The 16,007-nt window shown below is 39.6% G+C and overlaps 1 protein-coding gene across 2 annotated transcripts in view; it reads left to right on the forward strand.

Annotated features, from left to right (window-relative positions):
• LOC139687229 (NFX1-type zinc finger-containing protein 1) overlaps positions 1-16,007 on the forward strand; it is a 51,917-nt gene that overhangs the window by 6,983 nt on the left and 28,927 nt on the right. For both annotated transcript variants that reach the window (XM_071584355.1, XM_071584356.1), the window contains exons 2-6: positions 1,043-3,865; positions 6,643-6,726; positions 6,815-7,086; positions 10,235-10,378; positions 13,181-14,447. In XM_071584355.1, the coding sequence (XP_071440456.1) occupies positions 1,060-3,865; positions 6,643-6,726; positions 6,815-7,086; positions 10,235-10,378; positions 13,181-14,447 (4,573 nt within the window). In that variant the 5' untranslated portion in view covers positions 1,043-1,059. The remainder of the gene's footprint in view (positions 1-1,042; positions 3,866-6,642; positions 6,727-6,814; positions 7,087-10,234; positions 10,379-13,180; positions 14,448-16,007) is intronic.

Raw genomic sequence — 16,007 nt, forward strand, 5'->3', positions numbered from 1 at the left:
AAGAATTCTACTTCGCAAAGAGGCTTTCACGAGGAGGAGGGAGTTGATGGCAGAGATGTTGAGTAAGGATGTTAAGAAAAGACTCAAAATAACTTTAATATGGAGCATGGTTATGTACATTGCAGAAACATGGTCAGTGAAGCAGTATAATAGACTTAGATTGGAGGCTTTTGAAATGTGGGTGTGGAGAAGATGAAGTGGATAGAAAGGTAAACAAATGAGGAAGTCCGGGGTATGGCGAGAGTGAAGGAGGGGGGATTGCTGGGAGAAATCCTATGGAAGCTGGAAAAATGGATGCAGAGCGTTTTGAATGGTAATGGGCAGTGACAATAAGAATTCCGTAACCTCAAGTCTTTTAGCAATGGAACCAATTGCGGCATATTATTGCTATCAACTGCTCATTAACTTTGTAAATTATATTCCCACAGCCGATGTTAGCCAGGCTGATTTAGGAAATTGTGTATCGTAGCCTGCCCATATTGAAACATGTCAAGCGCATAAATTAGCAAACTACAATGTTAAGTGTCATTTATAGATGCAAAATGAGATATCTTGAATCCAGTTCAAGTGCACAAAATATCTAACTGTAAAGATAATTGGCTATTGACATGAGACATTGAAGTCAGGGTCATTAAATCATGACTTCCATGGAAAAAGTATTGTGATTTTCTTTCCTTTATGGTTACTCAAAACCTAGCTGGTGACTTAATTGATGGTTTCAGGGGTTAATTTATGGAATGGATTCATGTTACAAATGAAAAGATAATAACTTCGTGATTCCACAGAAAATTTATTTCCTGTGGAATCATAGTTATTATTTTTTTAATTTTAGCTGGTGGCATGTGGAAGGAAATTTTTGTAATCGAATTAGATGGTTGTTTTTGATTCAATCAATTTTTTCCTTCCTTGAAATATTCCAACAGTGGTGCTGTATGAATTAATTGACAAGAATAATGTTGGTTTTGGATCAAGTTAAATGTTAAAACTTGCATGTTCGGATACATTTCATGTACCCATTTCATATTATTCATTTCTTCCCTAGGTAATTATCAGCCAAATATGAATTTGGAAAGCCTTAGTGAAAAACTTTATGCGGACATTGAAGGTGGTAAAAGTGTGCCGAAAGTGATGCTGGAAAGGGAAGTGCCTGTCAATGATGAAAGAGAAAACCCAAAAATATGGAGGAATTTTGGGGAAAGGGGTAAAAATGTGCGTGGAAATGGTCGAATGGGAAATTTAGGGCAAGCTAGAAATGCATTTCTACCTTCTAGACCCTATTCCAGTCAAAACAGGAGGGGTCGTGGGGGTTCCCGACCCGGCAGGGGAATGGGCACATCTGAGCACAGGGCTAATCATGTATCGGGGAGGAAATGGAACGGGCCAGCCCAACAAAACTCATCTTCCCAGGAGCTTATGATGAAGTCATCAGAGCAGGTGACGTCGAATGCTAGTGTGTTTGAGTCGATGTTATCAAAGAAACGAACTCAACAAGAGAGTGAGGATGTCCCAGGTTTTCGATTTACGCAAATGAAAGAGTTGCTGAAAAAGGATTCTTCGGAATTATTGATGCATTTAACTGCAAAAAAGAGTGATTTAAGTTGTCTTTTGCAGAAGAACCTTAGACCGGACATGATAATGCTGGTGGCTGAAATGTTTGCTAAAGTATCATCTTCTGACATGAAGGAGAATCAGTCAGCCCTCTTAGCTCAATTAGTCCAACCAAGTGTCCTGGATCAGTTTTCTTCTCATGCATTGAACATTGTAGCTCAGAACATGAAATATAGTCATGAGGAGATAATAAAATACTTTGAAAATATTTATGTTCTGTATCATGATGTTGTGGATATACTGCCATACAAGGCCAGTGAAGTTTTGAAATATCATCCGACAAATGCAGTAATGGCACTGCAGAACTTAAAAACCATAAGGAAAGTTCAAGTTCCACTCAAGTTGGAGGATGATTACAAGACTCTAATGGCATATGTGGAGTCTCTGCTTGAGCTCCATAAATCTGCTTTGCCGAAAAAACCAAGGGAGAAGATTAAACGGGAGTGGCAACCGGGCATTGATTTCAGGCAACTCAGCATTCATCCATTGCCAGAGGATTTGCTGCGCAAGGGCAATGTTGACATATGCCCTGCAATTATTGAGGGTCCATACAAGAGTGTCGAGCACTACTTGGATGTGCAGTTCAATCTTATGAGGGAAGACTTCCTTATTCCTTTGAGAGAGGGGATTGCAAATTTCGTGGAGCAAAGGTCTTCAAAATCGAACAAAAGAAAGCAAATAGAAAATGTGCGATTTTATACCAATGTTAGGTTTCTGAATCAGTTCATTGAGGGTGATATTATTGTCACAGAAGTTCTGTTTAATTGCAGAGCCAAGAAGAGCAGGCACAACTGGAAGAGATCAAAGCGATTTCTGTATGGCTCACTTGTCTGCTTCACGAGCGATATGTTCAGTTCGGTACTTCTTGGGATAATTGTGGACAGATCAGTTGAGCTCCTGGAAAAAGGCATTTTGAGGTGTGAGCTCATCGGCAACATTAGAGATGATAATTTATTCAAAAGAGAATACATCATGGCCGAGAATGAAATTTATTTTGAAGCATATCAGCATGTTATGAGAGCATTGCAGAGTTTCAATGAGAACAACTTTCCTCTTAGAGAATACTTAATAGATGTATCCTCTGATTTACACTTGCCCTCATACCTTGCCAATAACCCAGGTGCTAATTACACGTTTGATAGGTTCACATTTCCTGTGATTGAAGAATATATGTGGCCTCCCAGGGAGGAACTGAAGGTGAATGAGTCTCAATTTAAGGCTTTGCATTCAGCACTGACCAAGAAATGTGCTGTGATTCAGGGACCGCCGGGCACAGGGAAGACTTACCTTGGCCTAATAATTGCAAAATTACTTCTGAAGAATTCTAATCGCTGGAGAGGAGGCTTGCATGATAATGGAAAGGGGCCAATGTTGGTTGTTTGTTTCACAAACCATGCTTTAGATCAGTTCTTGGAAGGTATGCTGTCATTCACAGAAAATATAATAAGGGTTGGAAGCCAGTCCAAGAATGAGAAATTGAATGAGTACAACCTGAGAGTGGTGAGAAAGAAAAAAGGGATGAGAGCACTTGCCCTTTATGGAATTGAAGGGGAGTTGGAGCAATGCGCCCGTGCGATGAATCATAGTAATGGTTTACTGAAGGAGTGCTTGAGAAATGTGGGAATTTTATCACTTGAATACCTATGTCGTTGGATGGCACCAAATCATGCGTCCTGGTTTGTAGTTGATGGCATTCTCAATGATAATATGCTAGTGGAATGGTTGCTGTCAGGTGCATATTTTCTTAACATGATGAACACTGACGTATCAATGGATGATACTGAACCTATCCCAGGAAACATGGTGGATGTGTATGCTGAAAACTTGGAAAATTTGAGGAATTATGTCATTCAATTAAATGATGAAGCCTTGAGAGCTGAAGGATATGAATTAGAGACTATCCAAAACATGGTTATGATGTACGTCAGTAGATTCCAATACCTGAAAAACAAACTGACTGAAAAATATGAGCAAAACGAGGAGCTGCCGGCTGAATTAGCCATTGTGAAAAACCTGAATGACCTACATCCTGAGTTGAGATGGGTTTTATATCAACACTGGTGTTCCAAGGCAGTTGAGCATTACCAGGAAACATTAATGCAAGAAAGACGTAACTACAAAGTCATACATCGGCAGAAATCAGAAATTTTGGAAGATATGTACCTGGGCACGATTCTTGATTGTGATGTTGTCGGGATGACAACAACGGGAGCTGCAAAACATCAGGCATTGCTACAGAAGCTGGGCTCAAAAATTGGTAAGATAAATTTGAGACATTACTAAATTATAAGGTAAAATCTATTACATAATTAAATATTATAGCCTTGAGTGAAACTCATATGATGTTTCTGTAAGGCAGATGAAATAGTAATTGATATTGAGGGAGGATTTTTTTCAACCTCCAATGGGCCATAAAAAATATAGACAAGTGAACATTAAAAAATTATGATATTATTAAAAGTTATGAATACTTATGGTTACTTTTCGACATAATCACCTTGATGGTTGAGGAATTTTTTGTACCTGTGGACAAGCTTAAAGATACCCTCTTCATAAAATGTCGCCAACAATGATTTCAAATGAGTCTTGATGTTGTCTTGAAGGCCCTCATAGATGAAGAAGTGCTGCCCTCCAAATGTCGTTAGTCCAAATGAAATTAGTAGTTAATTACAGGTAGTCATCAGAATTAATAAGTATTTAGAAGGTTACTGCAGTGATAATTATGGTGATTTAAGAGTTTCATAGAGTTGAGGGGAAGAGAGCCAGTGAGGGGTGGTAATAATATTGAATAAAATGTTAGGAATAAGCATGGTAAACAAAGAGTGAGCAAATGATAAAATTGAATTGGTAGAATTAAAAGCAGAACCAACAAACTTGGCCATTGTTCATGTCAACATGCCATGAAGCTATCGTAAGAGAGGAGGAAGTGGAGAATTCAGGTTTGCGGAAGATTAAGCTTTGGTTTGTCTGTCAGCCAAGTGGGTGCAGGCATTGCTTTGCTCATGGCAAGTCAGTGTGTTGGGCATGGGATGAGATTAAATTTAAACTAAACCAATATTATTTAGTTTTCAAGAAAAAGGAATGCGGAGTTAAAAAAAAATTAAAATGGGAGTTCATAAACTTGAGCAGGTGGAACTGTTATCCGTTCTCTGAAGGTTTTCATTTGTAAGTGCACAATTAAATTTCCTCAGCCTTCTCAACATTCGTAGGCCTGGTCTACCAAGTGTACAAGCATGAAATGTTGATTTAAGGCAACAGTTGGTGCACCAATGCATTTTGTGGTGTAAAGATTTGACACTTATGCCATTTTATTGTGCCATCAAAAAGTGTGCGACGTGCATGAGTGATGAATTGAAAAAAAAAATATGTATGTGTGTGTGTGTATATATATATATATATATATATATATATGTATATATATATGTATATATATATGTATATATATATATATATGTGTATATATATATATATATGTGTGTATATATATATGTATATGTATATATATATATATATATATATATATATATATATATATATATATATATATATATATATATATATAATATATATATATATACATATATATATATGTGTATATATATGTATATATGTATATCTATATATGTATATTTATATATATATATATATATATATATATATATATATACATATACACACATACATTTGTATATGTGTATACAGGGTCGCACCCAAAAGTGGTAGGACTGATTTTTTACAAGAATTTTATTGGCGATATACTTACATCGACTTAATAATCTTCAAGGTATGCTCCTTGAGCTGCTACACACTTAGTATAACATTGCTCCCTTTCCCCGTACGCTCGCTGGAAATTTTCTTTAGGGATGCCGTTGATGACCTTCGTCGAAGCCTCTTGAACGGCCTTTATGGAGTCAAAGCGTCGTCCCTTGAGCTGTCTTTTCATCAGGGGGAAGAAGAAGAAGTCCGGTGGTGCCAGATCGGGAGAACAGGGTGGGTGCGGCAACGTCGTATTTGGCCAGGAGCTGTCTGACTGAGCTGGTCGACACTCAGAATTTTCGGCACCAACTTGGCGCACACTTTGCGCATGGCCAAATCCTGTGAACTAATGCATTGGACGTTGGATGCAGACAGACCCAACTGGTCTGCAATTTCTTCACTGGTTAAGCGTCAGTCTGTGTTCAGAAGTGTCCTAACTCTGTCCACATTCGTGTCGGTTCTTGCCGTCGACGGCCGTCCGGAGCGATGGTCGTCTTCAACGAGCTCCCTACCCTCTTTAAACAACTTGTGCCACTCAAATACTGTGGAACGGCTTAAGTCAGTGTCCCCATAAGCCTGCTTGATCATATCGAGGGTCTCAAGTGCCGTCTTCCCGAGTTTCGCACAAAACTTCACGGAATAACGTTGCTCTAAATTCAGATTCATTTTGTTTTTCGACGCAGACAAAAAACTTGCTTCACTAAAAAAGGTGTCCTCACTCAACGACAGCCCGCAGGCGACTGAGGTTGGTGTCGGTCTGTTGCTAAGAGCCCCCTCCACCTTATCCTACCAAGCAGACCCCCTCCACCGCTCGCCGTTCGCCCCAGAGAAAATCAGTCCTACCACTTTTGGGTGCGACCCTGTATATATATATATATATATATATATATATATATATATATATACTGTTATGTGTGTATATGTGTATATATACTCCTTATATATACACATACACACACAATGCATGGCATGAATACACGTTCAAGATAACAATGAAGCCCTGGGCACGCAGTATCTTTATAAAAAATCTTGATAACTACCGGGATAAGTTCTGGGTGCACGCTATCGATGAGAAAACACGCTTATTTGTTTTTCATATGCATATACTTTCGGTTAATGCTCTAAACCTAATAGTTTTCCCATAATGTATGTGCGTCAGGACAAGTTATCTAACTCAAACTACCTTTTCCTAACAGTTGGGAGTTAAAAGAAACTCCCATTCATACTGTTTTCCTATTCTAATGTTTAATATACAAGTCATAATTTGTTAACTTTCAGTAATTGTTGAGGAGGCTGCTGAAGCAATGGAGTCTCACATAGTCGTCTCCCTTTCTGCCAAATGTGAACACCTTATTTTAATTGGTAAGTACAGGCTCTCTTAACAGAAAGTATCAGCAACGTGTGTTAAAAGTTTTGAAGTACTAAATTAAAAAAAAAATGTCTCACCCAGGTGACCATAAGCAACTACGACCCTCAACGGCTGTTTATAAACTCGCCAAGGACTTTAACATGGAAATTTCGCTTTTTGAGCGTTTGTTGATGAATGGAGTTAGATTTGACACTCTAAGGATTCAGCACCGTATGAGGCCAGATATTGCTGACTTGGTGTACCCAGCAGTATACCCAGTGCTGGAAAATCACCCATCTGTGTTGGCCTATGAAGATATTTTAGGCCTTAAGAAGAATTTGTACTTCATCACTCACACCTACCGTGAAGACACTGTAAGACCTGATGATTTTTACTATAAATTAAATGTTCTTTAAGTAGGTGGCCAAAAATTAACGGATCATAAAAATGGGAGGTTCGTGTTAGAATTATTATTATTATGGGTAATAAGGTAGGCTTAAGGTAGGTTTTAAGTGGACACAATGACCAAATGGCACTGCCACAATTTTCTTGTATCTCTCAAGAAACATACACCCAGCATCCTGCTCTACATCTAAGCCCCTCTTCATGTTCACATACTTCCTTCCTCCGTTCATCCCATCCAACATCCCCAGCCTATTCTTGCCTCTTCCTCAAACGCTTCACATAATTCCCTTTATCACAATCTTCAACATCAGAATGTCAATCAAATATGCTTTGCTTCCATCTTTCCTTCATTCTTTCCCACCTTATTTGGATTTCTACCAACAAACCTCTCTCCTTCCCCAACATACCCAGAACTTCCTCATTTGTTTTCCTTTCTGTCCACTTCACTTCTCCATCCTTCTCCACATCTAAATTTTAAAAGCCTCCCATCTACATCTATCCTCCTGCTTCAGTGACCATGTTTCCGTGCTGTACCTAAATAACCGCCATGCCAAAGTTTTAATGACCCTTTTCTGAACATCCTTACTCAACGTTCCTGACCTCTCCCTCCTCCTTGTGAAAGCCTGTTCACCTTGTGCAAATCTTCTCCTTACGTCCTCAATACTTGGCCGTGTTGGTCCAAAACACTACCAAGATACATAAACTGTTCTACCTGCTTCTAGAAAATCGCATAACCTTTGTTTTATTAATATTGATTATCATCCCCTATCTATCGCACTCAGTTTCCAATTCACTCAGGCAACCCCTTCGCTGACTGAGAAATCAGAGCCTGGTCATCAGCAAACCTAACTGATTTTATGAATTCCCCGCCCACTTTCATTGCTACCTTTAGTTCTTCCCATGCCTCTTTATTCATTTCATCCACATATGTGAATGTTGAACAGTAGTGGTGATAACGGACAACCCTGCCTTACACCTCTTCCTAGCGCTGTCCATCCGGATTCTCCATTCCTCACTCGTACCCGAGCAGTCTGAGACATGTACCGGTTGTGGATTAGCCTCCTGTCCCTCCAATCTATTCCTATTTTCTGCGAAACATGTGTAATTGTTAGCTTTTCCCAGTTTACCCTATCAAACGCTTTTTCGAGATCTACAAAACGGGCAAATACGTCCTGATAGTATTCTACAGTATATTCCTCTCGATTAGTGTTCCTGTTACTGCAATGGCATCACACGTTCCTCTCCCCTTCCTAAACCCAAACTGATCAACCTATAAGTAATGATTTACCCTGCTCTCCATCCTTTTGTTGATGATTCTGATAACTTAAGCCATTTGGGAAATCAAACCTATTGTTCTGCATTCCTCACATATTGCTGCATTTCCCTTTTTCGATTGGGAACTAAAACTGATCTCACTTTCGGCCAAAACTGAAGTCTTTCGGCCAAATTCTTTTCTCATGCTATGAAGTTGTAGTTGATTTCAGAATTTTTTTGGGAAGGACCTTCAACAAAACATTAAATCTTTGTTGCTTACTACTGACTCTAAAACACTGATTTTATGAAAATTTGTAATAATAGGCAGCAATTATCTTATACCTGATGCAGTAAAAGTATGCCATGATAAGTTTTTTCTGGCGAGTCAGCTTACGCATATAGGTTGAAATTATGCAGGTGTATCCCCAGCCCATAATGCCTAGTTTGACTATGGGGTACATTTTGAAGTAAAAGAAGTGTCTCTTATGTGCTGGGAAATATGGTGTTCCTCTAAATCTTTGGACCTGCATTAGGACCAGTAGTGTGTAGTGGTGTTGCATCTGCAGAAAACAATTTCAATTAAGAAATGTTCATAATATGCGTATATGTCTGCTTTAAATGTGAATCAATTTAAACAAACTTCAATATGGGAATGTGGAAGAAGTGCCGAGACAATTTGTGTTGATTTGGCAGGTAAGGGTCTGCTCAACCATGGCTAAACCACAGTAGACCGATTTCTTACTTTTAACGACTTGTAATTTTATTAATGAACATTTGATATTCTTCAGTTTCAGTATTAAAAGAATTGGGGGAACATTATAGCATTTACCGATTGGAAGGATGCTATTAATTGGTGGGGTGGGTGATTCTGCTTGGGTATTAAAGAACCATCAATATTCATTTACTTTTGATTGACTCAAGTAGCAATTGTTTATGTAAATTTATAAGTTGTCAATAATCTCTTAAGCTTTATTTTTAAAGTAACAATTTAGGGTCCGTACAGTAAGTATCGGGACTGGTTCCAAATATCAAAATTTATTGCAGTTATCATTACAATTACCTAATAATCTTCAAACTACATTCCTCCTGCATTGATACACTTAGTTCGGCACGTCTGCCACTCGTCAAAAGACCGCTGGAAGTTGGTTTCCGGAATACGGTTCAGAGCCTTTGTTGTTGCCGCTTGAACCACCTTGATGGAGTCAAACCGATATCCTTTGAGCTCCTTTTGAGCTATCCTTTGAGGAAATAACGTTGTTGAGAAAATCTTCATCTTCCTGGACAATTTCTTATGAAATTTCCACCCGCGACAGTTTTTGTTCCTCACTCAAGACTTCGGCACCAGCTTCGTGCACACTTTCCTCATCGCAAGATCCTCGGTCAGAATGGTGTGGATGGTTATGACTGAAAGGCCAGCCTCCTCATTGATAAGGCTGATAGTTAAATGCCTATCAGAGTCCAAAACTTTTATCACTTTGGCCACCTGAGCATCGGTTCAAGCGGTCGTCTGAACTGAAGTGCGCCTGAGTAGTGGGGGACCCCTCTATCGAGCCGACCAGTTGGCTACAGCAAACCAGTCACGATACGTATTGTACGGACCCTGCACAATAACGTCAGGGAATATAATTTACTGGCCACCTATTTTAATGTAGTAAAATTTAGCTGGAGACTATTTTGTGAGGAATATGAGGTGATTTTTCCTTCTTTGTCACAGATTCTGAAGTAGGAATCGTCACCCAGAGGAATTGGTCATACTTATACAAATGCTTAATCATTTCATGAGAACATATTATAGTTGTGTGAGTGATATTGATTTTGGATATATTTATCTACTAATTTTATTTAATGTTTTCTACCATATAGGCAATGGATGATTTGAGTAAGAAGAATCAACATGAAGCAGAATTCCTCATTGCCTTGTGCAGACACATCATTTTACAGGGTTATGACCCCTGCCAGATTACTATACTGACGACTTACTTGGGCCAACTATTCCTTCTGACTGAGGTAAAAGCCTTTTTGAGTCAAATGTTACGAGTTATATTATCTGTTCCATTGCCTTTAGATCCAGCACCAAATCTTGTGCTGCTGATTCTGCTCCATTGTGAATGTGCTATCCTTTTTATCTTTCACCACTGTCTTCCTTTATTTCCCATTTCTCTTCCCACACCCTTCCCAATCGCCCAAATATGAACCACCTTTTCCCATTTCATTTTGCATCCGAAAGTTTTGCCGTAATGCATATACCGGGTCCTTTCAAAAACTAATGAAATTATTTTTTTAGTAATTTATTGAATAGATTTTGCACAAACACTTAAAATTCTTCAAAGTACTTTCCTTGGGCCTCTACACATTTTTCCCAGCGACTCTGCAATGACCGATATGCGCCCTGGAAGGCATCTTCGGGGACCTCTCGGAAGGTCTTCACCACAGCTGATTGGATCTATTCTATGGATGAAAAATGGGTTCCTTTGAGGGCTGCATTATGGGCATCTTCCTCGCTTGAAGTGCTCTCCTCAAAGCACCTCGAGTAGGGATAAGGATACTACTGAAAAATATTTGCCATCTCCAGGATTTGAACCATGACCCTTTTGGTCACACAAGCCACTGCACCACCACGATCGCTAGTGTTACTAGTGATCTCATATTTTATTGAACACTTATTTTAAGTCATCATTTGTAGTTATTTTTTAGCATGTTCAATAATTTTTGTGAATAGTTTCAAAAATGTCTCTGAATAAAAATACATTGGAAGACATTCATAAGAGAATAAAAATGCCAGTAGAAATGAAAAATTAAATCATTGAAAAGCGAGCATAAAGTATGAGGGTGGCTGATCCAGTACAGCCAAACAATCAGTCGTTCTGCATCGACAATTTGAATTTTCTTCAAGAACAAGGACAAAAATAAGAAGATAGGTGCTTCAATGAGAAGGATCAGAATATCTACTTGAACAGTTGTATCCTTAATCATGTTGAAAGGCTGCTTCTCTAATGCATAAATGGAAAGCGACTCTAATAATGAAAATATTATTTGTGAGAAGGTTGAAGTTATTTTTGCTGACCTCGTTAAGGTGGTGACCAGATCATCTTCAGTCACAAAGGATGAAAGGGAATCCATGAGAAGTTTTAAGAAAAGAACCATTCTACGGTGTTGTAGGGCATGGTGAAACAGCATGGTCTGAGTCAAAGGCAGGATGAACTTCATCGGTGACTTCAAGAAGCTTGTAGATTCTGAAGGTTATCTGCCCGGACAGGTTTTTAATTGTGATGAGACAGACTTCTTCTGGAAGAAGATGCTGAAGTGATATTTCAGTGGTGGAGAATGCATTTCCTGGCTGCAAGCCAGTGAAAGGCTGTCTCATGCTACGACGAGGGTGGGCTGAAAACTAGTGCACACATGCTTGTAGGCCACAAACATAAAGACCTTCAGAAGCACTGCTGGTGGCAGGTGGAAGTAACATTCCCCCTCAGCACGCAAGCGCAGGTTTGAGGTATTTACATTCATCCAGTGTATTTTGAGAAGTGGACGTATGGAGACGTGTTCTGGTGCTATGTCAACGCGAGTGAAACGGCGTGACTGAGAAAGTGACCCCTACTGAGATTCATTGTCATTTAAAGGCTGTTTATGGTGACGATGCTGTTGATAGGTTTACTGTAAATCAATGGATGGTATAATGTCGTGGTTGCAAGCCTGGAAAAGCCATAATTGTTGATGAAACACGCCGCGGACGTCCAATCACTGCCACAGACGATAAACATTACAAACTCGTCGAAGATTTGATTCAAAATGACCGGGGAATCTTTTGAAAGCACATCGCGCACCATATGGCAATATCCAAAGAAGAAGCTTGTCATGTTAAAGGCAGCCTGTCGCCAATAATCTTGCAAAATGACAACGCTGGCCCACATACCTACCACGCAACTGGAGAGGCTCTGCGAAACCTGAAATTTGAACCGATCCCATACCCTCCTTATTCCCCTGATCTTGCTCCTGGCGATTTATATTTTTTCCCTTTAACTCAAGAGACACCTCAAAGGGTAATCATTACACCTCAGAAGATGAGGTGAAGGCAGCTGTCAAGTCAAGTGGATTCGAGAAAAGTCGGAAGAGTTTTTCAGGGACGGAATGAGAAAACTTCTTACGCATTGGGAGAAATGTGTTAGCCTGAACAGTGGCTATGTTCAAAAGTAAATATATGAATTTGAAACTTAAAATTTGTGCTTAAATGCCCTATTTATTCCCGATCTTGCTATTCGTTTATGTTTCGTGCTCTACAAGCATGTGTGCATTACTTTTCAGCCTACATTCGTATTTTGTGCAAAAACAAGTGGCGTAATTTATTTATGCATTATTTATTTTTATCAGCATGGAATGCAAAAGCTTATTTTACATTAATTTGTTAACTTATAAATGAAAATTTGTTTCACCAAACGAGTATTTTGCTTTACGAGAAAGATCGTGGAATGAATTTTGCATGAGATTCCACTGTATAGGGGTCTAGGAAGAGAGTATATTGATGGGAATAATATTTTCATTTCATGACCTCTCAATAATGATCATAATCAAAATTAGTATTGCATTTTATAGCCATACCTGTTGTGCAATTTAATATTTCATATTGTTCATTTTAAGAGAGCATATATTAGCCCAATACTATGAGGACTTGGTATCTAGTTCAAGCTTATATTTTTCAGTCTGCCTCTGCCGAGGCTTATAAGCCATAAATCATGAGGTAAACGTACAGTAAGAGGTGTAACTGTTCTTTGATATGAATTAATCATGTTTGTATAATTTGTTTTTTTCTAGGAGAGGGAAAGGCATAGTCTCATAAAGAATGTCAGAATTGCAGTTGTTGATAATTTTCAAGGAGAGGAGAATGACATCATACTCCTGTCCTTGGTAAGAAATAATGAAGAGGGAAATGTAGGATTTTTGGCCAGTGAGAATAGGATATGCGTTGCACTGTCCAGGGCAAAGAAGGGCCTTTATATAATGGGCAACATTGACATGCTGTCGAAAAAGAGTCACCTCTGGGCTGAAATCAGAAACGTTCTGCAGAAAAAGGAGGCTGTCGGGACTCATCTGACGTTGCAGTGCCTGAAGCATCCTGAGCAACTGACGGAGGTCAGCCAGGCTCAAGATTTTGACAACATCAGTGAAGGTGGATGCCGACTGATGTGCGGTGAGCAATTGAACTGCGGGCATATGTGCAAGAAATTGTGCCATGTGCAAGGTCATAGCGACTTCAGATGCCATGAAACTTGCGGCAAGGTGATGTGTATTCGTGATCACAGATGTCAGAAGTTGTGCTGGCAGAATTGTGGTGACTGCATGGTCCCAGTTGAAAGCAATCTTCCCTGTGGTCACAAGGCTACGCTGCCGTGTCATATGGATCCAAAGGAATACAAATGTCCGGTAGAAGTGAGTGTGAAACTTCCCAATTGTGAACATGAAAATAAAAAGCTTTGTTGCTTAGGTGTAGACAAGGTGAACTGCTCATTCCCTTGCGATAGTAGGCTCCCATGTGGGCATGTTTGTCCTAAGAAATGCCATGTTTACGTTGACCCTGAGCACCTGGACTTCAAATGTTTAAGGCCTTGCAGTCGAAAGAATGTGGAATGCAAAGAGGAGCACATTTGCCAGAGGAAATGCCATGAAGAATGCAGTGTGTGCATGTATAAGGTTAAGAGAAAGCTCCCCAACTGTGATCATTATCACGACATGTACTGTCACCAAGACCCACTGATAATTAATTGTCACAAGCCATGCAAGAAGAAGCTGAAATGTGGACATGATTGCCCTAAAAGATGTTTGGACGAGTGTGGTGGCTGCCAAAAAATTGTGCAAAAGGAAATACCTGATTGCAAACATGTGATGACTATGAAATGTTGTGAGGTTCCAGCGAGGCATATGTGCAAGGAAAAGTGTACGAGGATGCGTAGCTGTGGGCACCCTTGCACCGCTGTCTGTGGAATCCCATGCAGTGAGAAGAAATGTGAATCTATGTCTTCCAGAACTTCCGCAGCCGCCTGTGGACATCTTGTGAGGCTCTTTTGCGATGAAGTCAGTGTTGGTAAGTGCATACTGGGTGGGTTGATCTACCGATTGCTATAGTTACACACTCAGTAATAATTAGTACCTTCCGTTGAAACCTTCTTTGCGGGGAGGCAAAGGAAAAAAGTGTGTGAATTGGAGGATAATGTAAATTGAGAGGGCATAATGATTTGACAGAGCCACAAGCAAATAGCTTATATTAAATATAGGTTGCTGTGGAATAAAGAAATCCTGTTAATTCCATGCAAACAGTATCTTTAAGTTCATGGTGAAGCTTGTAATGTCTTTACACACATTGTCCCCTACCATTATGCAACTGTTTCAGCTGTTGCTGCAATGGCATGGCACGTGCTTCCCTTCATTCACCCAAACTGGTCATCTCTTTAAGTAATCATTTGCCCTGCTTTCCAGCCTTCAGTTGATGATCCTGGGAACCACTTAAGCTGTGTGCGGAATCAAACTTATTGTTCTGTAGTCCTCACATGATGTAGCCTTTAACTCTTTTGGAATAGGAACCAACACTGAATTCACAAAGTCTTCCTGCCAGATTCCTTTCTCATAGATACTACGAATTAGTCCATATAGACTCTTCCTCCCACATTTTCCTAAACCTTCTGGTAGTTCCGAAGGAATGTTATCCACCCCCACGGCCTTATTTAGTTTCATCTCCCTTCATGCCCTTTCTATCTCATCGTCTAGTATGCCTGGACCTAAGCTATCTTACTCTACATCATGTTCCTTTTCTATGTCTAACTTTGTTGGTCGAAGTTCTTTACCATACAGTTCTTCTACATACTCCTTTCATCTCTGTTGGATCTTTTCTGCGTCAACCATTATCTTACCCAACTTATCTCCAAATGTTAACACTGATTTTCCCTTCTTACTTTGCGATAGTGTTTTAACTGTTGGGTATAGCAAACCAATTTCATGATTCCTCAGCGCACTCTCCATATTCTCTATCATATGCCTTTTTGAAATCTATGAGACAGGCAAATGTGTCCTGATTGTATTCTGTATTCCTCTTGATTAGTGATTTCATTACTGCAATGGCATCGCGCCTGCCTGTCCCCTTCATGCACCCAAACTGTGCCCAAACCCAAAATCATCTCTTTAAGTGATCATTTGCCCTGCTCTCCATCTTTTTGTTGATGATCCTGAGAACCACTTAAGCTGAGTGGGAAGTCAAACTTATGGTCAGGATTGTGGGGGTAGACAACATTCCTTCAGAACTGCTGAAAGGTTCAGGAAAATGTGGGAGGAAGAGTCTATATGGGCTGATTCTTAGCATCTATGGGGAAGGAATATGGCCGAAAGATTTTGTGTGATCAGTTATAGTTCCTATTCCGAAAAAGGCTAAGGATACATAATGTGAGGACTACAGAACAACAAATTTGATTTCCCACGCAGCTCAGAACGGAATATGCAGAAGAAGAAGACCTAATTAGACTAGGAGCTTGGAATGTTAGGACAATGATGAGGACAGGAAATTGGAGAATGTTAAGCAAGAGATAGAAAGAGGAAATATAGATATTTTAGGTCTTTGCAAGGAGAGATGGAAGGATAGTGGGGATTTCTGGAG

Source organism: Hetaerina americana, unplaced genomic scaffold (assembly GCF_022747635.1).
Source record: "Hetaerina americana unplaced genomic scaffold, ioHetAmer1.1.p SCAF_18, whole genome shotgun sequence".
NCBI lineage: Eukaryota > Metazoa > Arthropoda > Insecta > Odonata > Calopterygidae > Hetaerina > Hetaerina americana.